The 27,406-nt window shown below is 35.7% G+C and overlaps 1 protein-coding gene across 1 annotated transcript in view; it reads right to left on the bottom strand.

The window, feature by feature from the left end:
* Positions 1 to 27,406, bottom strand: part of LOC124789602 (rho-related BTB domain-containing protein 1) — a 385,406-nt gene that overhangs the window by 82,908 nt on the left and 275,092 nt on the right. The window contains exons 5-7 of the mRNA XM_047257011.1: positions 19,959 to 20,166; positions 13,044 to 13,280; positions 11,011 to 11,102 (exon numbers count right to left, since the gene is read on the bottom strand). Of these exons, the coding sequence (XP_047112967.1) occupies positions 11,011 to 11,102; positions 13,044 to 13,280; positions 19,959 to 20,166 (537 nt within the window). The remainder of the gene's footprint in view (positions 1 to 11,010; positions 11,103 to 13,043; positions 13,281 to 19,958; positions 20,167 to 27,406) is intronic.

Here is a 27,406-nt window from a genome sequence, read left to right as displayed (position 1 = left end):
CACTAGAAACGGAACATAACCGAGGAGCCTTTCTTTGTAAAATGACATCTGTATTCCAGTATCAAATTAATGAAAGCACTGTTAAGAAATCTTGGAAGCCCGAAACTGAGAAGAATTTCCCTGCAACACTGAAATAAACTCTGATAGAAAAACATGGGTAGTAACAGTATGCTGAAGGAGCTGAAGTAACTAATTAATTTTTTGTGTGACAGGAGCAGAATGTGAAGCAGTATTTTCATATTATGTAAGTCATGCGCAATGAATTTTTAAATCCTATGGTAACTCTGTTATGAGAGTTTACTAGTATTGCAAATTACTGTGTATTGTATATGTGTGTAAAACATTGCATATTATTGATATTATGCATATACTGTGTAGAGTATTGTATGTATATTTCCGAGTTTGCAAGCAGAATGACATCTTACTTTTCAAGTACATAGATGTAAGTACAGTGCCATCAACCTGAAGGTTGCTTTGAACACTATAGTGCTCCTCTGACTTTTGAACTGACTAACACAGCCAGTTATAGGCGAACCTATGGTTTAACATATGCTCCGAACCAAGGCGCAGCTCAGCATTTATCACATTAACGAACATACCCAAATGGTAAGTGGCAGATGAAAATCCTGGGAGTGATTAGGGATTGAACCCAAGGGCTTTGAATGTATAAAATTTAATTTACAGGCCCTACAAATTTACGCTCCAATCACAAGTAATGCCAAATTTATTAGTCCAAAGGCTACTGACTGGACCATGACTAATGAAGTGACGAGAAATAAATGATATACCAGTATGCAGTTTTGGCCATAATTATGTAACTGGAATCAATAAATTACACATACAAGGTCTGAGAACATGACAACAATAAGAGACAAAGGAAAAATATATACATTAGTTGACAGAGGATCTCTTTCAAGTTTTAAGCACTTCTCACAGATATTCATTGCACATTCCTCTTTCTGATGCAAAAATCAATATAAGTCATAACTGATACTAGTGATTGCATTACTGCTTCTTTCTGAAAGCAGTTACAAAGTTAGTTACTTGTTCCATAGATGATACTCACAACAAACATTTTGAGGTGGAACATTCAATGGAACAAGCATAGACACATACACACTTCTAAAAAATGAAAAAAAATGTTTTTCTGACTACATGTACAGGTGTTTTTTAGTAAACCTTACATTATTTCTATTCAAGAATTCCTCTATAATATAGAATCTACTGTTAACGATACACATCTCTAATCTACACATGAAAATACTTCTGCTATCTGTCAGACATTTCATTTCCAAGGGTAGATTGGCAAACAGTTTTATAGCTGCCTATTTTTCCCATTTGTGTGCCAAAGCTACATTGAGTAAGCAGTAATGAAGATCATTTGTCCTTCTAGTGTTGGATGTGTGAATATGTCTGTTACTTTAAAACTCAGTTGGATTGTCGATAACAAACTTCAAAAATGAATAATATTACTGTGATGCTGGGGTTAATATGTTAAACTCTTTTTTGCACTTCACAAAATGAAGAAAAAGTGGTATTCTATGACTATAATATTTCAAAGCAAAAATCACAATGTCAACACATGCAATCTTGTATCTAATATTCCAGTGAAGCACTTTTCGGTAGATGGACCCTTACATCCCATTGATTTTATACAGTATTGTAAGGATTGTTTTTTACCTCACTCACCAGATGATATGAAAATTAAATTTGTGAAAAAATTCTTGGAAGGGGAAGCCTTGACTTTGGCAAACCAGATTGTAGCTGTGGGGATGACATTTTCAGAATCTGAATCAAAATATCTGGAAAATTTTTGGTATACTCTTAAACAAACTAGAATCAAAAGTGAATTTTTGAATGGGAGAAACTATGGAGAATCAGATGGGAGCATGAAACAATTTTGCAAAAGTGAACTTCAAAAACTCATTCATTTAACAAAACCTTTGGATGACTTGATCAAAATTGATACCTTAAAGAGAAGATTGCAATCAGCAATGCAGTTGAGTTTAGTTCATTGTCCTGATAGTAATGTTGAGCAGTTTCTCAATTATATTGAAAAGTTGGATAGGGTAACAACAAGAACACACAGTGGGTTTACTCAGAAAGGTAGTGGTCAAAATTGGGGAAATGATAACTTTCAAAAAAGGGAACAAAAAAATTATCAAGGTGTCAGTCAAAATTCAGGGGGATATAACAATGACTTTCAAAAGAAGGACCATAATTTTCATCCAAAAACTGAACAACATTTTCACGGAAATAATCAACAAAATAGAGAACACTTTATGGATCAAAATCACAGAAATTTTGCTAGAGATCAGTACAATAGTAACTACCAACAAGCAGGTAATGTTTGGCATAGGAATGGGAACAGAAATGTTGATCAGAGACATTGGCAGAACCACAAACAGCAGTCTAAACAGGAACCAGTTGTTATTCAGGAAATAAAAAGTGAGTAGACACCCCCTTGGAGGTCCACAAGGTTGAGGCAGAAGGTGAGCGTGATGAAAGGACCAATGGATGTGACTATCATAAACCCAAACATGACAGATCCAAACCTAAGCTATAACATGAGGTCATTAGTTGTTACTCATTGAAGAAATTTCAGGAGGAAAATAATGATGATATTGATAAAGATAAAATTTTCAGTACACAAGAACATACAGTCGATAAAAGTAATTGTGATTTATTTGATTTAACAGAGTTTTACACTTGGGCAGAAAAGAACAACACTTTGTCAGATGATGTAATTTGTAGTCAGATTTGTAGTAGTTCAGAGACATGTGTGAATGAAAGAGAGAGTGCATGCTGTGAGAATAAATGTATTGGTGAAAGGGATCTGGTAACTTTAGAAAGGGGAAATAATATTTTGGGGGATAATTTGAATGTGTATGACCTGAATATGTGTAATGATGATGATGTTGATGATAGTGTTGATGATAAAGTTGATAATGATGGTAATGATATTGATGATGATGTTGAGGAAAGGTGTTTCACTAGTTTAAATAGGGAGTTGGGGATAAGCATGGTTGAAAATGGATTAAATAGTGAGAATATTATAAAAATTCCCAGGGATGTTACCAGGATGAATAAGACTCGCAAGCAGGGTGTATGTAAATGTGTGAATTTTGATGTTGTTGGTAAAGAATCTGACTACACAAATAATGATGACACATGTATAACTTATAGCCTAAGTGAAACATTTCCAGATACTAATGACACACACACATTTCTTATGAATCTATAGCTGAACAATGAAAATATTTCTTTTGACAACTCACATTAATGTCTGCATATAACTCTTTGTAGGGATGTGAACTGGAACAATCACATACACAGAGGTGACAAAAGTCATAGGATAGTGATATGCACATATACAGATGGCAGTAGTATTCCATACATAAGGTACAAAAGGGCAGTTGATTGTCAGAGCTGTCATTTGTACCCAGGTGATTCACTTGAAAAGTTTTCTGACATGATTATAGCCGCACAACAGACATTAATGGTCTTTGGATGCAGAATAGCAGTTGAAGCCAGATGCATGGAACATTCCATTTGAGAAATTCTTAGGGAATCCAATATTTCAAGTTGCACAGTGTCAAGAGTGTGCCAAGAGCACCAAATTTCAGGCATTACGTCTCACCACAGACAATACAACAGTGAATGGCCATAACTTAACGACTGAGAGTAGCAGGTTTGTGTAGAGTTGTCAGTGCTAACAGATAAGCAACAGTGTGTGAAATAGATGCAGAAACCAATGTGGAACATTCAGCAGACATCTCCATTAGGACAGTGTGACAAAATCTGGTGTTAATGGGCCATGGCAGCAGATGACCGACACAAGTGTTTTTGATAACAGGATTAAATCATCTGCAGTGCCTCTCATTGGCTTGTGACCATATTAGTTGGACCCTAGATGACTGGCAAACCTTGGCTTCATCAAATGGGTCACAATTTCAGTTGATAAGAGGTTTGAGTGTGGTGTAGACCCTACAAAGCCTTGGACCTAAGTTGTCCACAAGGCACTGTGCAAGCTGGTAGTGGCCCCATAATGGTGTGGGCTCTGTTTTCATGGGATAGACTGGGTCCTGTGGTCCATCTGAACAAATCATTGACTGGAAATGGTTATGTTCAGCTAGCTGGAGACCATTTGCAGTCATTGATAGACTTCATGTTCCCAAACAACAGTAGAATTTTTATGGATGACAATGCACCATGTCACCAGGCCACAGTTGTTTGCAATTGGTTTGAAGAACAATAAGGATAATTCGAACAAATGATTTGGCCACCCAGATCAGCTGACATTAATCCCATTGAACATTTATGGGACATAATCAAGAGGTCAATTCATGCACTATATACTGTACCACCAATACTTTAGCAATTATGGTTGGCTACAGAGGCAGCATGGTTCAATATTTATGCAGGGGACTTCCAATGATTTGTTGAATTCTTACCACATTGAGCTCCTGCACTATGCTGGGCAAAAGGAGGTCCAATGTGATATTAGGAGGTATCTCATGACTTCTGCCACCTCAGTGCAGTCTCAGGCACAGATAAAGCAAGTTGGGGGGGGGGGGGGGGGACTTCAGTTTATTGGTAGAATAGTAAGGAAATGCAATCAGTCTACAAAGGAGATTGCTTATAAATCAGTTGTGCGATCCATTCTAGAATATTGCTTAAGTGTGTAGGAGGCAGACCAAATACCACTAACAGGGGATATTGAATGTATACAGAGAAATGAAATGAAATGATTGTATAGCATTGATGGCTGGGAGTCTCCACCCAGAGAAGTTTGGCCACTGAATTGCAAGTCTTTTCAGTTGATACCACAATGAGCAACTTGTGTTTTGATGATTATGATAATGACAACACATCACCCAATCCCTGAGCAGAGAAAATCTCCAACCTGGCCAGGACTCAAATCCAGGCCCACCGCATGGCAGTTAGATGCACTGACCAGGGGGAGGATGTATACAGAGAAAGGCTGCACAAATGGTCAGGGGTTTGTTTGACCCGTGACTGAGTGTTACAGAGATGCTGAAGAAAGTGAGGTGTCACATTCTTGAAGACAGAGGTAAACTATTCCTAGAAAGCCTAATTGCAAAGTTTCACGAATCAGCTTTAAATGATCAACTTAGGAATATATACATATCACTCCTGCAGGGGTCTTGATGATAAAATTATATTAATTACAGTGCACACAAGGATATTTAACAGTAATTATTCCTGTACTTCATACAAGAATGGAGCGGGAAAAGATCCTAACAAATGCTACAATTGGACACACACTCTGCTGTAATAATGCTAATCGACTTACGAGATGAGAAATGTGAGATGGATTCTGTATGTCAGATGTTGACAGGGTTTAATGGCACAACTCTACTTCAACAAACTCCACACTACATGCACTTGAGAATTAACACATTTGTGGCAGTGAAAGAAAGTGACTGCCAGAATATACTCTGTGTAGCTGATGCTACTGTTTGCTGACATAGCATTCTTGACACTGAATTAATAATACTTTTTACATTGGCCTGAGATACTGGAATAAAAAGATGTGTTGTCGGAGCAGTTCTAATTGTATTGTGCACAGCAGCCATTATTGAATTAGTTAGGGAATTAAGTTTATTTAAATGCTGAGATATAATATCTCGTGAAAATAAATACAAATGTGGCTGTTTTGTTGAAGAGAACTGTTGTATAAATAAATATGTATTCAAAAGTTACAAATTTAATCATTTTAACAACTTTGGAAATCTGAGTTTCACATTTACATACATGCATGATTAGACATTCATCTCTGCTGCTTTATGAGTGTTAGTTCGAGTCTGCATGTGGTCCAGTTCTATACCAACAGTCCATCTTTGCATTGGAACTGTAATTTATTAATATTTTGTCCCCCCAAAACTGAGACAACTACATTCATACATCCCAGAGTGTGCTATGAATGTAGGTAGCCACACATGTCTAACGTGAGAACTAAACTTAACTAAGCTTTTCAAGAGAGTGGAGTGCAACAGCAGCGGTGTAGAGTGCGGTGACTATGGCTTCATATAAATACCAACTGATCATTTAAACAACTGTACGAACCTACATTATACAGGTAAACTTATTAAACATACATATAGCTGGACAGCCCTGAAAGCTTAGATCCATTTAGGGGGAAAAGCTTCAATGTGAAGCACATCAACATTTAACTTAACATTCAAGAAACATTTATTCCAGCTTGAACATTTCAGGTTTAATATACACTGAAGTAAATCACAATTTAAATGTCTCTCCTTTTATATTTCTGTCACCATATAAAACTGCCATGCACAACACAGTGATTTGCAAAGTGTAGATGTAGATTCTCAGTTGCATAAAGAGATGCCTGCAAGATGTATGTGAATGAAACCTACACATAATTCTTATAACTTACTTTTGCTAAAGTATGGAGCTACCCCAGAATATTGCCCCTCAAGACATCAGTGAAAGTGGAGTGTCATTTGAGGCATGAACATGATTATCTGATATAATCCCACAACTCGAAAAGAAAAAAAGAAAAAATGGAATTACGTCAGGTGACTATTCTGAACACTAAAGAAGACACTCATAATGAGATGCTTATGATCCCAAGGTGGCAGTGTATACAACAAAAGTGCCTTCAACAACTGTGAAAACACTACATTATTGGCCATGTAACTACACCTAATGGCTCACACAATTTTTTCACTGGCATTCTTGGTGAATGATTCTTGCACATAATGCAACTTCTCTGACGATAATTCTGGCTAACATATGTGTTTTTTTTTCTTTTTTTCCCCCCTACTCACAAGCTGTGATACTGAATTTCTTGTACCATTATTAATTGTTCTCTCTGTTGGAAGTTCTGATATGAAATCTCCATGGAGTCATGTTAATTGACTCACTGACTTCAGTGAATTTCAGGATGGAAAATGCTTTACCAGTTCCATGTCAGCTATGGTCTCACACTATTAGCCCTTTATGAAACACCCTGTAACTGTATCACATATGAATTGCATGTCATGATTTGGGTAGATTTTCTATCAACTCATGTATGTCTTATTTCAGTGTATTATACAGCTGTCATGTAGTATTCTTCTGAAACCACAGCAATTCTTGTGAATAACTCAATGGCTGCACATCAAAAAAGTTTTATTTTGATTCTTCATTATCCACAATTAGCATACTAAGAACTAATACCTCAGAACTTCAGAGGCATGAGCTTTCTATAGAGACTGCTATCACTGCTTGCCTTCTTTGTCCCATTCTTCTCCTTGTACTTCCATTATTCTCTGTTTCCCCAACAACCTGTTATTCATTTTTTCATATCTTTATGTGATGAATCCTCAATTTTTTCTATTCCTCCCCATTTTAATCACATCTGTCCTTTCTGCACCACTGACTTGTTTATTCTTTTAAATTCTAACTTGTTGGAGTTTCATATAACATCTGTTACTATTATTTTATAGATGTTTCCTCTTGTCCTGGATAGTTTTCCCATTTCATCCTTCAATAGAATTTTTTCTCCAGTGACTTCCTATCTTTTCCAAATAAAGTAACTGCTAGCTTAAAAGGTTTTCCCTTCTGTGTACTTTTTGGTGAATATAATTTTTAATTTCAAATATCTTACAGAAAACAACGCTACACAATAACATTTGTGATATCACCAACAGATTACAAAAAATGTGACACTATGTCAAAATCACAGATTGTATTTTTACTGGGGCAGTAGCATGAGGAACTTGGTGATATGTTCAAAGAAGCAATTCTGTGACAATGTATGCAATGTAAAAAATAAAAAACCAGACAAGTGCAAGCAGAATTTTCACTCTAAGGGTTTCATAAAAACTTAATTATTTACATAGACAAATCATCTATAAGTTTTGAGGAATGAATTTGCGAGTATCAAAGTATATAGCATACATGGATTTTGTATTTTGATTGTATCGACTTAGAAGCTTAATTTTTTTACACTGACAAGGGATTGTAGACCTTACTATTTGACATCAATTTCAACTTGATACCTCTACCCATTCCTGAGAAGATAGAAAACAAGGTTATCCAAGCCACCCAAAATGCAATGCCCTGAAGGAAGAATCCAACTCAAGCTAAATATGCAGTATGTACATGACTAGCGTTTCAGCACAGGTGCACACCATAGGTGCCAGTAGCACCACTTCTTTTGTGCGACTGTTTTGTGTGAGCAGCTCCAGTATGCCTCATAGAAGTCAGCAAGTGTCTTTTGAGCATGTTTCAGTGTTCAACTGAGGAAGAGTAGTTGCCTGTAGGGATTGTGGATTAGCAGATTATCCTTCATAGAAATTGGTGATTGTTTCAGACGGAACCAAGCAACTGTGATGGGGAACTATAATCACTGGATGCAGGAAGGAATAACAGACTGATGGGACTGATTGTGACCCCCTTTGTCCTTGTGTATTATTTGACATCATTTGCAGCAGAATGGACTGTGCCCAAAGCATCCCATTGCTGCATTTACCACTGAGTCAATGGCACAGTTGTTTGTGCTGGCAATGGTGTGATGAATGAAGGACATTGGCAATGGAATGGAATGACATTGTTTGTACTAATGAATCCTGTTTCTGCCCACAACACCATGATGGTTGGAGTACAGTCTGGAGACATTGTGGTGAGACACTGTTGGACTGTATGCCTCACCATGCTGATCTTGCACCCCGTATTATGGTTTACAGTGGTATTGGCTTCCACTCCTGCACTCCTCTAGTATGCATTGCCGGTACACTAACCAGCCAGCATTACATCTCTGAAGTGTTTGAGCCTGTTGTCCTCCCACACCTTCAAAATTTGATGACAGCCACATTGCAACAGGATAATGCTTCAACACACGTGGCATGCAATGTTAAAGACTTCTCTGTTGTCCCTTGGATTGCATTGCTGCCTTGGCCTCCCTGTTCTCCCAATGTCTCGCCTATTGAAAACATCTGGTTGATGATTGTGGACTGACTGTCCAGGATCCACCATCCACTGCTATGCCAGATCACTTTTGCCAATATGTGGAAGCAGCATCAACTGCTATACCCCAACAACACATCCAGAACCTTTCTGCTTCAATGCCCAAGAATGTAGCAGCGGTTATAGCCAGCAATTGTGGCAACACTCAATACTGATTTCATCATATTTCTCACTTTACATGAGGTTGTATTTTCTGTCATGTGATCTTTGTACAATGAGTTATCTCCCAAATAAATTTGGCTCTGATCAATCTCTCTGGTCATTCTTGGTGTCGCATTTTGAATGGCCAGCAGAGTAAAAGGGTTCTGTTTTTCACTGACTGAAGTATGATATCCTATAAATATACATATAAAAAAGACATTAGCTATAAAACTATAAATTAGGTCCTTTGAGAAACATAATAAAATGTGAACCACGCAAACTGAAAATACAAAAATAAAAGAGGCTATGGGAAATGTCTGACTAACAAAAACTGGAAAAGAAACAGCTTTTTAAGGTACCTAAGCTTCAGTTCATGCCAGATATGCCTTCTGATTTTGTGAATGGAAGGTGTTTCCTGTAGATTCATGGGAAAACAATAACATAACTATTAATTATGTAAATAATTTGAGAATAAACGAGACTACTCACTGAATAGGAGGAGGATTGAGTTGTTGACAGGCACATACAAAACAGAAAAAAAACTTGCTAGCTTTCAGAATAAATCTCTTGTCGAGCTACAGCACAAATACAAAAACAAGAAAAACGCACATGCGTACACGCACACACGTGCGCGCGCACGCACACACACACACACACACACACACACACACACACACACACACACACATATAAACATCTGTGCCCTGGTCTGCACAGATGACAGAATATTGTGAACTATGTGAGTGTTTTGATAAATAAGCTCAACTAATGGTTAACTAACTGAGCTGCCGAAAGTGTGAGTAAGGCATATACAGTTCTGCCATGCTTAGACCAAGGCCTGTAACACTGATAGAAACAAAATTTAATATAGTACTGTTTCAGTTAAAGCCAATTAGAAGTAGGAGTACACACTGCAAATCCTATTCCTGAATATTATGAGTTTAAATAAGTTAGCCAAGTTGGAAGCAGAAAAATACAGGAAATACTACAAATAAAAGCAGTTGGTTTGTTTAACTGGTAGAAACTGGCAACATTTTAACTTAAATTCAAATTGCTGACAGATAGTAAGTAAACAACTAGACTAGCTGAATCTCCCATCACATAAGAAGAGAGACCAAAAGAGAGTCAACTTTCTTGGCTAGAATATCAGATGAATTAAAAAATAAAGGGGGCACAAGTTGTTTGCTTCAAATATTTCATGAAGGAATCTGATATGGTTTGTCTTTCTGAACATCATTAAAACACAGGGAGCAGAAATGAGCATGCAAGTTGTTATAAGCTAACAGCAAATGTAAGATCAATAAGGAGAGTTTTCTCCAACTCAATAATGTGCACATGAATTTTAAAAAAGTAATAATAAAACAAGATTAAGTAGATTCTGTGTAGATGAGTACACTGAAGTGTGTAGTTATACATTAATTTCCAAAAATACAATATTGTATTTGAATATTTTATTTATTAACGCACTTTGGTTCCCAGCAGTTGACTACAACATATGGAAAAGAAAGCTCTCTTATCACTTAGTAGGCAGGAAAGAACCAACCTCTGCCAGTGGTTGCTCAACATACTTGACTGTCATAAGAAGACCTAAAAAAAAAAACAGCTACTACTAACAAGAATCAGAGGCTGATCTAGAGTCATTCCACTTAGCAGTGTAAGGACAAATGAAGTTCTTGAAGGACAAGTAGCAGTCCCTATTTCACAACCTGATGTTGATGACTGGTACAAAAAGCAGGTATAATGATTTGTTCAGCTAATTATGTCTATTTTGGGAACATCCAGAAAACATTTCATGGTATGGTCTTTGTTCATGCAGTTTCTCTTGGTCTGAAGCAAATACTAGAGAAAAAAATAATCTGGAACCACACTTACCGAGAAGGTTTGAAGTAACTGTCAGACTGACGAATGAGGCATTCTGTATCATCATTGAAGTCACCCACAGTTGCCTCACCAAATGTGCTTACCTGCAATATAAATATGTGATTACTCTAATATTTATCAAGACTCCATATGTGTTCCAACATAGGAAAATATTTTGACAGCAAGAAATAAATTCTATTAACACAACCAGCAAGTGCACAATATTTTATTTTATTTTTGTGGTATTCAAGCTATTCAAAGATGACAAATTCTGTATTAGCCAATTCACATCATAAAATTACTCAAATGTTTAAACAATGGAAAGTCCATGATGGAACAACAAAAATATTATGGAAAGGACAGATTTCTACTCACAACATAGAAGAGGCGTTGAGCTACAGAAAAGCACAGTGAAAAGAACTGTTAAAATATTTACTCATAAGCTTTGCAACAAAGTTCTTCTTCTGAAGTAGAACACACACATTCACACAAGCACAACTCACACATACATGGTAACTGTCTCCAGGTGCTGGGGCCTGACTGACTCAGCACACAGAGGCGGTGGCTATGTGTTTGTGAGATGTGCTTGTGTGAATTGGGGTGCATTCTACAAAGAAGGACTTCAAAAGCTTACAAGTAAATATTTTAGCAGTGTTTTCCATTGTACCTGCCTGCCACTCAACACCTGCTCTATGTAATGAGTAGCATTCTATCCTTTCCACAAATTAAATGTTTGTCATTGAAAAATTATGTGACACATTCCTGGAAGACAGGCAGCCTATCTGTAATAAAGAACAAAAGTACAAGAGAAATGGAAAAAAGAGGCAAGTAATACAGTTTTATGATGCTGTAAGAAACAAGAAACATGCATAATGTGGATCTCTTTGGTTTAGTTCAGATGTGTTCATTCTTTTAAAGGAAGGGGATGGAACACAGAATTCTGTCTGTAACCCTTGAGTGCTCTTTAGCTAAGCTTAAAGATGACCCAATTCTGAGGTATGAAATAAAATTGTCTTGGCTCTCATACACTGTAAACTCTAATCATCCCTGATGTGACAGAATATGTTATGAAACACAGCAGGTAGCACAGTTATAGTTAAGATTGTTGCAATAGGTGAGCAGTACCTTGAATGGCTGTTATGGATGTTCAGCACATTGCTGCTGAAATGAAAAGGAAACAGGACCACTGTATTAGCTATAAATTCCACAATATGGTGAGCAGTTCTACTCATGAGCCACAAAATTGCTTATTGAATTAAAGAGGTATGGAACAATGTAGTCTGGTGAGATGAGTCATTTTACCTCTTGTTTCAGTCTGACAGTCATCGTTATGGTGTAGGTCCCAAAAGAACATGGAGCTCTGCTGGCAATAGAAAAAATTGTTACACTGAAATTTGTAGATCCCAAAAGACCATGTAGCTCTGCTGCCAATAAAGCAAGTGACTATGTTTAAACCAGCTGTCTTTATGTATATTAAGTGTCTTTCTCATAATACAGGTTAGATTCAATGGACTTCATGTAGTGGCTATTTGATAGTGGCAACTAAAAATGTTATCTTGATGATAATTTGTGGCATTCTATGCTGTTGACAAAGTCCTGAAACATTGGGACATTGTTGGCTCACAAGGCACTGAAGTGTAATGTTACCAAGTTGAGAAGTCAATCCAGTCAGCAATTTTTGCCTTTTTAAATGAAATACTATTAGGAGTGGATGACAAACAACATGTGTCTGGTACATTTATTGACCTTAGTAAAACCTTCAGTGTTACTGATCATCACATTCTCCTGCAGCTATATTCAGTAACTGTGGAATTAGAGTCCAGTTTAAAAAATGGATCGAATCACACCTTGATGACTGTCAACAAATTACAGATATAATATACAAAGACTGTGAAACACACAGGATATCCTATTTTCACAGTAACAAAGAAAAAAGATAACACTACTTTCTTTGTGTCAGTCAGCGACTGTGCACTACACCTTTAATAAAGTACAAGTTACAGTATTTAAAATGAATGAAATATTTTTGTGTGTGTTGAACTTACCATACTGGACTCACTAGAACTGCGCACTCCCAGATCAAGTCCTGCAACTAGCAGCTTGTGAAAAGTAGGTGAAGCAGCTGCCAAAACAAATCGGTGTGCTGAGAAACCTATACTACCTGCCACAAAAACAACATCTGTGTAGGCTTGATGTAGCCACAGTGCTTGCATATTTTCTGCATAGCTGCTAGCTGTCACATGAAGTTCTGGTGGCAGTGGCTTGGGAGGACGGAACGGTGCCTAAAAGAAAAACATCCAAGCTTAAATAATCTTTTATACCATTTTGACTGTTAGAATATTCTCATTAGAACATAGTATTTTGATGCATTTGTAACAATAATGGAAATTTCTGGATGGAGCAATATGTAGAATAAGGGAAAGGCAACCACTCACATGTAGTGGTTTGATGCATGGAGCACAGTTAACACATAACAGGAAACAGCATTCACAATATCTTTTGAGCACTAGTTCTGTTTCCAACAATAGTACACACATTCACACACAACCACACAGACAACCAAATGCAAACTCTTATGACCAGGCCAGGGCTAGGGGATTGTACATGTATATTTGTATTTGTATGTATTTGGTCCAGTAAATCTTACAGGTACAGTACAGCACATCAGATAATGGAAAAGTTAATGTAAATATGTCATCATGTTCACAGGTGTTTTCTATGTATTAATGAGTATGTTTTTTAGCTGTGACTTTTGATTAAATCACTTCAGCTAGGAAATTACAACTGAAAATATAAATACACAAATATTAATGATTACAGTCTCTACATGCTACAAGTATGTAGTTATATTTACACAACACTTTTGCAATTGATAAAGAATGTGGGTTATAAACTTAGCATTAACTTTCTTAGGCACTCAAAGCTTTTGGAGGAACTCATCCACACTGTAGAAGTGATGTGCAAACAGATCTTCTTTTAATACTGCTTTAAATATTTTTAGATCATTTGTTACTTTAATTTCTTTTGGTAACCTATTGTAAACAGCTCTACTGTGGTATAATGTTCCTTTCTGGCACAAATTGTTTTTTATTTGGAGCACATGAAAGTCAGTTTTCTGTCTTGTGTTATGTTGATGCATATATTCATTTTTGAGGAGGACACTAGGATTGGTTATTGCATATTTCTTACTAAACATTGCGCTTTCAAAGGTGTACATACATGGAAGAGGAAGAATCCCCATCCTTTTAAATAGTGGCCTGTAGGGTTTGTTCCTTTTTATTTCAGCCATGATTCTCACTGTTCTTTTTTTCATCGTGAAGAGTTTTAGTCAGGATAGTAAGTTACCCCACAGAATGATCACATACTTCAGAATAGAATGTATATTAGAATAATTAACAGTCATCAGACAGTCTTCATGACAACAGTTTTCAAGCACTCTCATTAAATTTCACATTGTACCTAGTCTCTTGTAAATTTGCTATCAGTGTGAGATTCCCATTTGTAGTTATCATGTAGCCAGATCACCAGAAATTTTGTATTTGGGTGTTCAAGTCATTGTGTGTGTATATGTTTGTACTATTGCTGTAATAAAAGCTAGTGCTTGGAAGGTACTGTGAATGCTGTTTTCTGTTATGTTTCACTGTGCTCCATGCTTTGACCTTTTAATATGTTTTTAGTCATATATGACACTGAGGAAATCCAAAGGATTCTAATTGTCAAAACTTTTCATGCACCAGAAAAACATTTTTACACATTGAAAACACTCGTTCAAGGAACCAAGAATTTATAGTGTTTAAAATATAATGCTCCATTAAAATCTATGAAAATCCTGTGGCCCTCATCCTAATGCAATCCCTTTGATTTGACATTACTATGACACCTTTATTTTTATTATTTTAAATTTTTTATGTCCCATTGACATTAAAATTATTAGAGATGGAGTACTGTGTCAGTTCAACTAAGGTGCAGAAAATAACCACGCAAGATTTGATGGAGCTATCCACATGCTCACCTGAAATTAATTTAGTAAATCTTGGAACCCTTAAGTCAGGCTTGTCCACTACAAAACATCACTTTCTAATGACATATCAAAAAGAGGTTACACAGTCAAAAAGTTTGTGAAATCAATGGAAAGGCTGTAGCCAAAAGTCCATAAATGAAAATATTGTATTTCGTGCACTGGTAGCATTAGAAGAAAAGATGAAACAAGGGTAGGGGAATCCTACCATTGTAGAGACAGTGTTTGTATGTAATCTAATTTTTAAATGTTGTCATCCGAATAGTAAACAAACATCCATTTGATCCAAATGTATGTGTTGCCGCAGGAATCCAAGCAGAGATACTGTAATTGTTTATATAAACAAGCAAATTGAAGAATCTGCAAGTGTTTGAATGGTATAAATGGTTCATGAAGGCAACACCAGCACTGAAGATGATCCAGGTGTGCCCATCAGTTCTCTTCATAACCAAAAAAACTACTGATTATACATGTCAAGCCACGTGGGTCAGAAAGATGACTAATGATAACAAACATTAGATGTTAAGTCAATGATCATTTGATCTTGTTCACAGAATTCCGTATCATGTTTTGAACAGAAAGTAAATGCATTTTTGAGAATACTATATACTATATACTAGTCACTACTACTTACAAATCACCCCATGAGCAATAATGTTACTACACTGACACACCTACATCATTGTCCTACGTTGCATCTACCAATTACTTCATCCTCTCAAAACTTAAAATGAAAGTTAATGGACAACATTTCCAAAAGCCTAAGACAGTGGTGGAAAATGTGAGGTGGTAGCTGAAGATAGTTTCTGACAAAGGATTCCGACAATGTTGGAACGTCTGTAACAATTTTGCCACCACTGTGAAAATTCAGGAGGGGAGTATTTTGAAAAATTAATAACTTAAATTATATACAAACAACAAATACTTCCACTTCATCTAATCATGGAAATGGCTTGCTTCTGCCTACTGTTTCCTAGTAAAGCTTTCTCAAAGTCGCTCACACATAACAAGATTATGTTCACTGCTCTTAAGCTGTTCTTTCATTCATTCTAAATATAATATTTTATTATTTTTGGCACCATATTTTGCCCTCTACAACAGAGGACACATCCATCTCATTTAGAGTATTCTGAATGATGACAATTTATTTACTGCTACTGCTCAGGACAAAATTTAACATTAGCAGATGCAGAGCACCTGTCTAAAGTATAATCTGATTGCATTCAGAATCTCTAGTCTACAGGAAAAATGAGAACTTCATAGGTCTAAAATTGTAACATAATAATGATTAAGGAAGCTGTAATCTGTGATTTTCTCAACATTTTCTCAGGAACAAGGTGCCCGGTACTGAAGTGTGTATAAATAGTTCACAATGGAATACAAATTTGTTCTACATTACAAAAATGGTACCATACAGAGTGTTTTGGTGATATTAACTTAAAATTATTTACATTGTGAGTTTGGTGTGTTTACATTTAATTGTCGTCAGTCCACAACTGAAATGTTCGCCAGTGGACAAACGGAAAGTGTATTTACTTCTCTACAGTATGATGTGGAAATGTGTGAACAGTGTTCTAAAATGCTTAAAAAAACGATGCAAAGCCTTTGTAGCAAATTTAGACGGTATTACTAACAACAACAGTCATGACATGTTAGGTCAATGAAGCAAGTGCATCGCAGAAACACATCTCTTCGAGCAGAAAAGAGTCAGGAAATGATGTAAAGCCTTCGTAACAATTCAGACTGTAATACTAATGACAACAGTTGTGAATATGTCAGATCAATGAAGTTAGTGTATCGCAAAAAGTGTGAAAACATGTGTCATTCAGCAGTTAATGGTCACAGAATTGAGCAGAAATGAGTGCAGGGAAGTGTGAAGTACTTACAGAACACAGTAGGCCAACATTCAGTCATGTACTTAAAAACACAATGTTCAATACACAGAGTGTACAGAAGACAAAAGTACCTCCATGTACAGCAAACTTTACAAACAAACATGTGCAGATAAACATGAATTTCAATTTCCAGATTTAAAATAGTGCTGTACTCTGATAGCCATGGACATGGTCTCGCTGGTATCTTATATGATGATTTTCATGTAAATGCTACTTCCATTGTAAAACCTGGGGCACCTTTGGATGAAATCACAAGAAACATAAATGCTGAAAATATCTCCAGTTCATTACAATGTACAATAATTATTGGGGGCACTAATGATGTATATAAAAATGAACTATTCAAAGCCACTAACAATTTGAAATAAATGTTGAACTCCACTAGGAGAACACCTGTAACTGTCATGAGGGTTCCTCATAGACACAGCCTTGCAATCACTTCTATTATGAATGATGAAATTATCAAGGCCAATAGACAGTTTGAAAAGATTTGCAAAGCATTCCGCAATTCGCATTTCTTACTGTAGAGTTCCTTGAGAGAAAGCAGTTTACACAACATGGCCTACATCTAAATATTAAGGGCAAGATGCTACTATGTCATAAAATCCTAAACATCTTAAATTAATTAGGCAGATGCAAGGGGAATGACCCCATTATTCTCCCACATCCTTCTTCCCAGTCAACAGCACGCTCCACTGTACAGCAATCATCTTCAGAAGCAACAAGACATCTTACTACACTGACATCAACAACAAGAGTGTCAACTAAACCACTTGAAGTAAAAACCACCCGCTTGTCAAGCAAAAGAAGAGTGTGACCACCAGGTTACAACAAGGGTTTTTTTCTTGAAGACAAGTAGCAACCTAACATCGAGGCGAGCAGTGTGACAGTTCCCAAGGACAATAAATCACTAGTGATTTTCTAGCACAGTTCGGGGTGTAACTAGTAAAATTACTGAATTAGAAGTACTTTTGCTTGATCAGCTAAAGGATATTTCAGTTTTATGTTTGAGTGAACATCGGTTAAAGGAAAACCAAGCATGTACTGCTAAAATAACAGGATTTGAAATAATTAGTAGCACCAGTAGAGAGACTGCTATAGGTGGACAAACATGCATATATGTTAGGCAAGGAATTGAATACAAAGAAATTAAGTTCTGTAACATAAATAACATTGAAAAAATGTTTGGTATATTGTGTTTGAAAACTTAAAGTACACAAAATAATCATTGTTTGCATATACTGATTCCCATCAGGCAACTTTATGGCCTTCTTGGTCAGTGTAGAAAGACCCTTTAGTGAATTAAGGAATTTTAAAGAAAATATTATTGTAGTTGGAGATTTCAATGTAAATTTTAACATAACCTGTCAAAATGTGTCTAAACTGAATAATCTGCTACAATGTCATAATTTATCACCCATTGTCCATGGATGTACTAGACTTGGAAAGACCACTAAAACTACAATTGATCAAATATTTTTTTGACTTGCAAACATTTGATCATAGTGTAGAAGTGATTGGCACAGGATTCTCAGATCATGAAGCAATAAAATTCAGTGTAAATAAATTACTCAGCACAAATTCCATGAAAAGAGAGAAATACTTCTACAAAAGAGGTATAAATGACGACAACATTAGGATTTCTAATTCATTATTAAAATATTCAAACTAGGATTTGGATAAATATGACAATGCAGATATGAAGTTTGAGTCTTTTTTAGCTTGTTATAAACATAACTATGAAACTACATTCCCTCTAAAGAAAATTAAAGTAAAACTCAGAACTAACACTAACACAGGGGATATGAAAATCTTCAGAGCAATGTAGAAAGTTAAGTAAATCAGCTAGGCAAAATCCTGCTCTGAAACAGTATGTGAACTGTTACAGAGAAGTGTATGCAAAAGTCATTACAGCAGCAAAAAAATTAAGCAACGATTCATACATCAACAGAAACAATGGTAGCAAAAAAACGAAGTCAGTTTGGAATGTGATAAATACAAACACATACAGAATGAAAGCAAAAAACACCAACATTGTTCTTAAAAATGAAGGCAAAACTATAAATGATCCTTTACAAATTGCTACTATATTCAATAGCCACTATACAAGTTTAGTACAAAATCTTATAAAAAATCAAAGCCACATTAAAGCCAATCATAATGTCTCTCTAAATCCTAAAACTATGTTTTTGTATCCTGTAACAGTACAAGAGGCAGAGAATACAATCAGCAAAATAAAAAATAAATTTTCCTGTGGTAAAGATGACATTCCTGACAAAGTAATTCAATACAGCAAAAATATTGTTCCTCAGCTTGTTGATATAATTAATGTTTCTTTCAGCCCTGGTACTTTCCCTAGAGAACTTAAGCTGTCAATAATAAAAACAGTACATAAAAACAGTGACCCTTGTGACGTAAAAAACTACAGACCCTTATCAAAGTTCTCATGTTTCTAAAAAAATTTTTGAAAGAATAATGTGTGATAAAGACTCTCTGCTTTTTTTGAACAAATGTGGAATATTTGCCAATGAATAAAATGATTTTAGAAAAAATAGATCAACTGAAACTGCTATACATAATTTTCTAAAACTTGTTCTAAATTCCATTGATCACTATGAAATAAACTGTGGATTGTTTTTAGACTTATCTAAGGCATTTGATGTTACTGATTATGAAATTTTGCTTGAAAAGCTATACTGTTATGGAGTCTGTGGCACTGCTAATATGCGGTTTAAATCATACTTATCTGATAGATACCAGAAAGTGGAGATAGTTCATAGCCAGATTTCTATAGCTTATAATGAAGTACTTGTGCTGACAGAATTTTCAGCAATGGCCAACATCCAAAACAAGAAATATATGGCTCTGTTATGAAAGGCCTTATTGGCGTGGGACTGTATAAAACTAAATGAATCTATATTTTTTCAGTGATTTATAAAAAAAAATATTAATTTTGAATTTTAATATCTTTATTATTTCAGTTTGCTATGTAATTGTTGTTGGCACAAGTTCAGTTAAAATTTTTAAGTACCACCTAGGCTAATTACCTGCAGCAAAGGACGCTGAACTTTCTTCAGATTTGTCATCCAAAATCTCTGCTGTCTCCGAGCAATAAGAGCAGCACGAATTGCATTTTCAAACACTTCATTCACACCATAATAAGTGAGAACACTGGTCTCATAGTAGGGTATACCCAGTTCCTTAGCAATTGTGCGGGCCTGGTCAGGCATCACCAGATCACTTTTTCTAGTTGGCCTGAAAGCAAGGCATATACTCAGATTTTCATTTATTCATTCATTCATTCAAAAAATCTTTCCAGATTGTGGGACACAGAACAAACATGAAACAAAACAATAAAATACAGTATTATTTCAGTAAATACATAAATTTTAGCTTTATCCACAGAAGAGCCTGCACTACTTGCAGTAGCTGTATTGTCTTGTTTAAAATCTATTGTACAGTATCTCAGATATTCTAAAAATTCTGCTAATGCATAGAAGCAATGATCGAATAAGAATGCCCTTAGCGTTTTACAAATGAGTGTGAATGATGATATGATTTTTACCTTGTGTGGCAGACTGTTGTAAATTTGTATACCACTGTTTATTGTGGAAGTTTTGTACAGTGATGTCCTTACTGACTGGACATGAAGCTTATCCTTTTGTCTTGTATCATGCTCATGGATATTAAAATTTTTATTTATGTCTTTTAAATTCTTTCTAACACACTTCCAGATTTCTAGTATGTACATGCAGGGAAGTGGGAGGATTGATGACTTGAAAGAGGGGTTTGCAAGAGTCTGTTTGTCAAGCATGTTGCTCTGCTCTAACAGCTATTTTCTGGGTTAGGAAAGTGAGTGAACTAGGTGGTGTACTACATCAGAATATAATTCCTTACAGTAGGATGCTATGGAATTGAGCAAAGTAGGCATTTCAACAGTGCCTAAAACTTGCTTTAACAGAGAGAAACCATAGACTATATCATATTTTATTTAGTGTTCCATTCATTTTGTTTATATGTGTATGCTGCATGAAGTTATTTTGAAGCCATATGCCTAAAAACTATTTTCAAAGAATATGAAATTTTGTTGGAATTTATTGTCACACAGGAGTTGCATGCACCACCTTTTAAACAAAAGTTTAGAATTTTTTTTGTGTGTTTATCAGTAGTTTATTTCCTTCAAACCATCTGTTTAGATATGCTGTAGTTTTATTTACAGCTGCATGTAGCTGACTTGGGATGTTTCTGCATATGTTTGTGACTTAGAGTTTAGGTCTACATTGTTTATGTAAAGGAGAAAGAGGGTTGGCCCAAGACTGGAACTTGTGCTCCAGTATGTCAAAGGTTTTACTTAAGTCTGCCAATGTCAGTGGCAGTGCCAGTGGCATTTCTGTTTTTTGTCCATTGTTTGCAGAGCATTGTGTATAAAATCATAGATGGCACTAGTTATTGATTTATTTTTCCTAAATCCAAGATGAATATCAGTGAGAATTTTGTTTTTCTCTAAAAATTTCTTTAACCTATTATACATACTTTTTCTATGATTTTACTAGATCTTGATAACAAGGCAATTGGTCTATAGTTTCCTGTATTTGATGTGTCTCCTTTCTCATGAATACGGACCACCTTTGTCATTTTTAAACATTATGGAAACATGCCCGTCAGAAAAGATGAATTGACTATATCTGCAGGAGGCAGTGAAATGTTTGTAATACATTTCTTTATGACACACTCAGGAACCGATGTTTATAAACCAAGTGCATTTTGAAACTAATATGTATCACATCATGAAGTTTATTATGAACACAATCCACTGAAACATATAAATAAACAATTATTTTAGCGTACCGCTGAGCAGTTCAACACAGACATTACGGTGACTGTTTTGGTATTATATTACATTTCATTTGCAATTATGTTTCTTCTGCTCACTACCATTACAAAAAGAGCAAGAGTAGAACATTTCATCTGTTTAATATAGATACATGTATTTGAACTGAAAGAAAATTCATAAATAGCTCTGCACTATATTTCTATCTTGCAAAATTGTATATCAATATTTATTTTATTTTCATTACATATACTACTCTTCTATACAGTTTATTTATATGATTATATGGATCTTTAATAAATAAAAATCACTGTGGTTAACGATAATCTATGCACAGCATAATACTGACAAGCAACGTGAAGTTTGAAAAATAGTTATTATATAAGGGCATTCAAAAAAGAAATGAGCCGGAGGCATAATCATAGAAACCAGTACCTGTTGTTAGAAGTATCGACCCTGGCTGTTGAGACACTTGTCCCACTGTCATACGAGGTGGTGAACAGCTGTCTCATAACCAGTTCTGCATGTTCAGCTGGATGTTGTTGTCTGAGGTAGATCATTTGCCCCTCAGAGCCTTTTTAAGGGGACCAAAAATGGTGAAATCAGAGGGAGAGAGGTCTGGACTGTATGGAGGGTGACCGAGAACCTCCCATTTGAATTTCCGCAGGAGTGCCATGACTGTGTTGGCCGTATGAGGCTTTGCATTGTTATGGAGCAGAATGACCCAACGGGTGAGATTGCCTGGTCGTTCTGATTTGATCGCTTGGCGAAGGGTGGTCAAGGTTTGCAAGTAATGCCGGGCATTCACTGTTGTCCTGTGCTGCAGGAAGTGAATCAGAAGGAGGCCATCTTGGTTAAAGAAGAACGTCAGCATAACCTTTCCTGCACTCATGTGGATGACAACATCCAGCTGTACGTGTGGAACTGGTTAACATCACAGCTGCAGGAATTTTATGAGACAGCCATTCACTGCCTTGTGTCACAGTGGGACAAGTGTCTCCACAGCCAGGGTCAATACTTCTACCATACAGGTACTGCTTTCTGTAATTATGCCTCTAGCTTGGTTCTTTTTGAACGCCCCTTATAGATCATTAATATCAAAATGTTTAAATAAATAAATGTACTTGTTTAAACCTATTAGTTTCTGATAGTGAGCTACCATGAAAAACTGCTGTCTCAGTGGAACCTATGATGTAATATTATTCTTAACCAACACACAGATTTTAATATTATTTCATACCATTTATATGCAAGAGTCTATGCTGGTCATACTGCTGTTCTTTCAACAATAATAACAAAACCATTATTTTTTCAAGCTACCAAATGTGAATCTTTTGCAGCAGGTGTCATTCTCATTAACATCTTTATAGGTGTACTGCCATGACATCTTATAAAATACTTACAAGGTAAAATAATCAAGGTTTTGACCATTCTGCAGTGGCCTTCCTCAAGGCATAAAGGAATTAGCTGAAGAGCAGGTGCTTCAATACAAGGTATGATAAAAAAGTAACAGGACTTTTTTAATTTCATAGGCTTTTTACATTTGATTTCCAATTTTTTCCAGCTGCTTTGAGTATTTAGTTTATTGTTAACAGTCAAAAAGGTTATACAAGTTTTTGAGTGCTCAATGAATTTTTACTTTCAAAAAAGATGGATCAAAGAATTTTCATCAAATTTTGCATGAAAAATGGAATCAAGTACAGCACTCCATCGAAATGTTGACTGTGGGTTTTGGTGAATTTACTATGAGTAAGACAAGAGTTTATGAGTGATATAAATATTTTAAAGAGATTTGAGAAGACATTGAAGATGAGAACCACCCTGGATGCCATAGCACATCAGTTACTGACAACAACGAGGAAGAAGTAAAGAAAATGGAACTAGGTAATCACTGACTCACTATCAGAGGGTTTGCTGATGATATCAGCATATCCTCTGGCTCATGCCAAACAATTTTTTTAATGTTTTGGGCATGAAATGAGTAGTGTCAAAGTTTGTTCAGAAATTGTTATTTTCGACCATAGACATCAGTCATGATTTGCTGAGTGAAGGCAACAATGATGCACAACTTCTAACGAAAGGTTACAACAGCTGATGAAACATGAATATACATGTATGACATCTAAACCAAGGGGCAATCATTCCAATGAAAACTGCATGAAGAGCCAAAACCAAAAAATAAAAAATAAAAAAATAAAAATAAAAAAATCAACAAGGTTGATCACATGTGGAAGTTCTTCTCACAGTTTCCTTTGATTTCAATGCAACAGTGCATCAAGAATTCCTGCCTTATGATCATACAGTCAATAAGGAATACTGCATAGAAGTTATGTGCTGTCTGTGTGAAACAATATGAAGAAAAAATGGTGGCAAAATCACTTGTGGAAATTGCATCATAATAATGCTCCTATTTACATCTCAATGACTGTCCATGATTTTTTGGCAAAAAACAAAATCGTTAAGTTGGCTCAGCCACCATATTTGCCAGACATGGCCCCCTGTGACTCCCTTCTATTCCCATGGCTGAAGAGAACCATGAAAGGACTTAGTTTTGCCACCACCTATGAGATAAAAACAGAATAACTGAAGGAGCTGAACACCATAATGAAAAGTGAGTTCCAGAAGTGCTTCCAAGATAGAAACAAGTGCTGGAACATGTGTACTGTATGTGAGGGGCATTAATCTGATGTTGATGAATAAATAAAGATCCTTTAAGGAAAATTAAAATTTTTGTTACTTTTTGAGCACAAATTGTATATTACATTTCTAACAGGTCATAAGACCACCAGCAACACATTTCTTATATTTTACTGATCCTAAAACACCAACAGTCACTTTTTGGAATGGGGGAGGGGATGCATGGGTTATATTACTTGCTAGTAACAGGCAGGCCACTATAAATTGGTGACAGCTTAACACTCCATGTTTTCCTGTTAGTTGTAGAGAAATGGTGCCATTTGCATTGTGCTATTCAGCTACAACAGTACTAACACCAAGGTTCTACCACACAACTGTTTGCTCACAAAGGTTGACAAAGCCTCTAGTGTGAACACTGCCTGATGGCTTTTCACCTGCGAATTATGACCTAGGCAGATAAGAGATAAAGAGATAGTAGAAAGTTGCCATAAACAAAAGGGTAGGCCTATTACCACTTCTGATTGAGCATTTGAATCATGCTGCACATTTTCATAGTAGTTAATACTTTGCTTGTAAAGAGCTTTCAGTAGAGCTTGAAAGATCAGCTGTCTGCGTGCATGTTATTCTATTGCCCAAATGGTGCAATAATAGATTTTATGCTTAGGTTCTCCTGATAACAAAAATCAGTTTATGCTGAACTAAGATTTACAGACACAATACAAGACACAAAAATAATTTGGTGTATAGACTTGTCAAATTTGTATATTGTTCAAAGAGGAGTTATGTACTTTGATGGCAAAATATTTAGCAAGCTTCAATGTAGCTTAAAGCAAGAAACTAGGAATTACAACAAATTCAGAAGAATATTAAAAACATTTCACTAGCCACTCTTCCTACAAATTACCTGTATATTTAGATTAAGGGCTGAAAATTAATGCTAGCTACATGGCAAGAAGAGTGTTCACTGTAAACCTGCATGACAAGTAGCAATGTGATATGACCAGGACATAATATGTATGTAAATATTTTCTTTGAAAAATACCAATGGAATCAAATGAACATTAGACTAGCAATATCAGATAAACAGCAGCTACATAGTAATACTGGGGTGGTAGTAGCTTTTTCAAAGTACCAACTTTCTTTCTAATTTTCCTTATTAAATTCAGCTGTCATAAGCATGAATGGAATTCAGCTGCTTAATGATACTTTGTGCTTAATAAAGTTAACATTTGTCTTTTATTAATCCACACCTTGACTCATTCCACATCAACATATACACTTCACAAACCACTGTATATTGTGTGGCACAGGATACCACATATCACTGCTAGTCATTTCCTTTCCAATACCACTCACAAGTAAAGTGAGGGCAAAATGACTGTTTAAAAGCTTCCATACAAGCACTAATTTCTCACATCTTATCTTTGTGATTCTTACATGAAATGCACACTGGCGGCAACAGAATCATTCTTCAGTTGGCCTCAAATGCTGGTTCTCTAAATTCCTGCAATAGTGCCTCACAAAAAGAGCATAATCTATCCTACAGGAATTCCTATTTGAGTTCATGAAGTATCTTCATAATACTTGCATGCTGATCGAACCTACCCGTTAAAAAGTCTAGTAACGTCTTTAAAGGTCTGCCTTTTTTGGTGTATCTATGGAACACTGACTGAATGAATGAGACTACATACACTAAATAATGTTTCTATTTGTTTATTCTGATGAAAATGCACCTGTTACATAGTAAATTAATTTAACTGTAAGTTACTTCCACTGTTAACAAAATACATGTTGGTTAATTACCTGTTCTACTTCTGATCTGATTCTAGTATCTGTTTTCAGTGAATAAAGAGCAATTTAGGTGAGAATGGGAAGTCATTTTATTTGGTTTACTGGAAAAAGTTATCATAATTCCTGAAGTCCCGCTTGATGACAAGACTTCTAGATCATAGTGGGTAAATGAGTGAATAGAAATGAACAAACTAAGTACATTTTAATCTTAAATTATCGACTTAGAAACATAGTTCACAGCATGAAATTACACTGAGAAACTGCAAAATCTATACGCTAGTATAAACATATACTTGTTTATAAAACAGATAATATAATACTTAAAATGTTAATCAACAGCTGTCTAAAATTACTAATAATATTTCTAGAAATAGAATACTTATGAATAAAAATTTCATTTAGTAAATATTAAACACAAATAATTACCAAGACTAATAATTAAACAATGGAAACACCAGGTACAAATTTCAACAATGAAGGAAAATACAGATTGCTACTTACCATACAGAAGACATATTCAGTTGCAGACAGGCACAATTAAAAGACATTTACACAAAGTTTCAGCCACAGCCTTCATCAGCAAAACAGAAACACATGCCATTAACACACACAAGCAAGCAGACCTCATGCACACACGACTGCCAACTCCAACAGCTCAGGCCAGAATTGTGAGCATGAAGTATGTTACCTGTGTGCTTCTCTTTTGGTGATGAAGGCTGTGGCCAAAAGCTTTATGTAAATGTCTTTTAATTGTGCCTGTCTACAACTTAACATGTCTTCTTTATGGTAAGTAGCAATATATCTTTTCCTATAAGACTAATAATTACATGTTGCACTTCTTAGAACTTGCCTTTATTATATTTTTAGCTACTTGTTCGCTATTATCTGTTGCATGAGACATATTGCCAACCTCTTTATGATGTATTCCTTCGAAAAATATGCAGGCAAGATATACAAAAACTCTCTGTAAACAGATACAATTTTCCAAGATGTGCCAGTCCAAAGATGGACACGAAATTTATAATCAATGGTATCTAGTATCTTACTACACTACACAGGCCAATTGCATCTTCACACCCAGTACTAGTATCCTCAAACCTTATCTCCAGAGTATCCCCTCATGTGACTATTCACATACCCCGTTTCCAAAAGGTGCAATATTTCACCAAGCAATGATACTGTCATCAGCAGGTGTGCTGAAGAATTGACAACCAATGGGTGAGAGCAGGACTTCTA

The sequence above is a fragment of the Schistocerca piceifrons genome, chromosome 3 (genome assembly GCF_021461385.2).
Source record: "Schistocerca piceifrons isolate TAMUIC-IGC-003096 chromosome 3, iqSchPice1.1, whole genome shotgun sequence".
Classification (NCBI taxonomy): domain Eukaryota; kingdom Metazoa; phylum Arthropoda; class Insecta; order Orthoptera; family Acrididae; genus Schistocerca; species Schistocerca piceifrons.
This window is presented reverse-complemented; position numbering and strand designations above follow the sequence as displayed.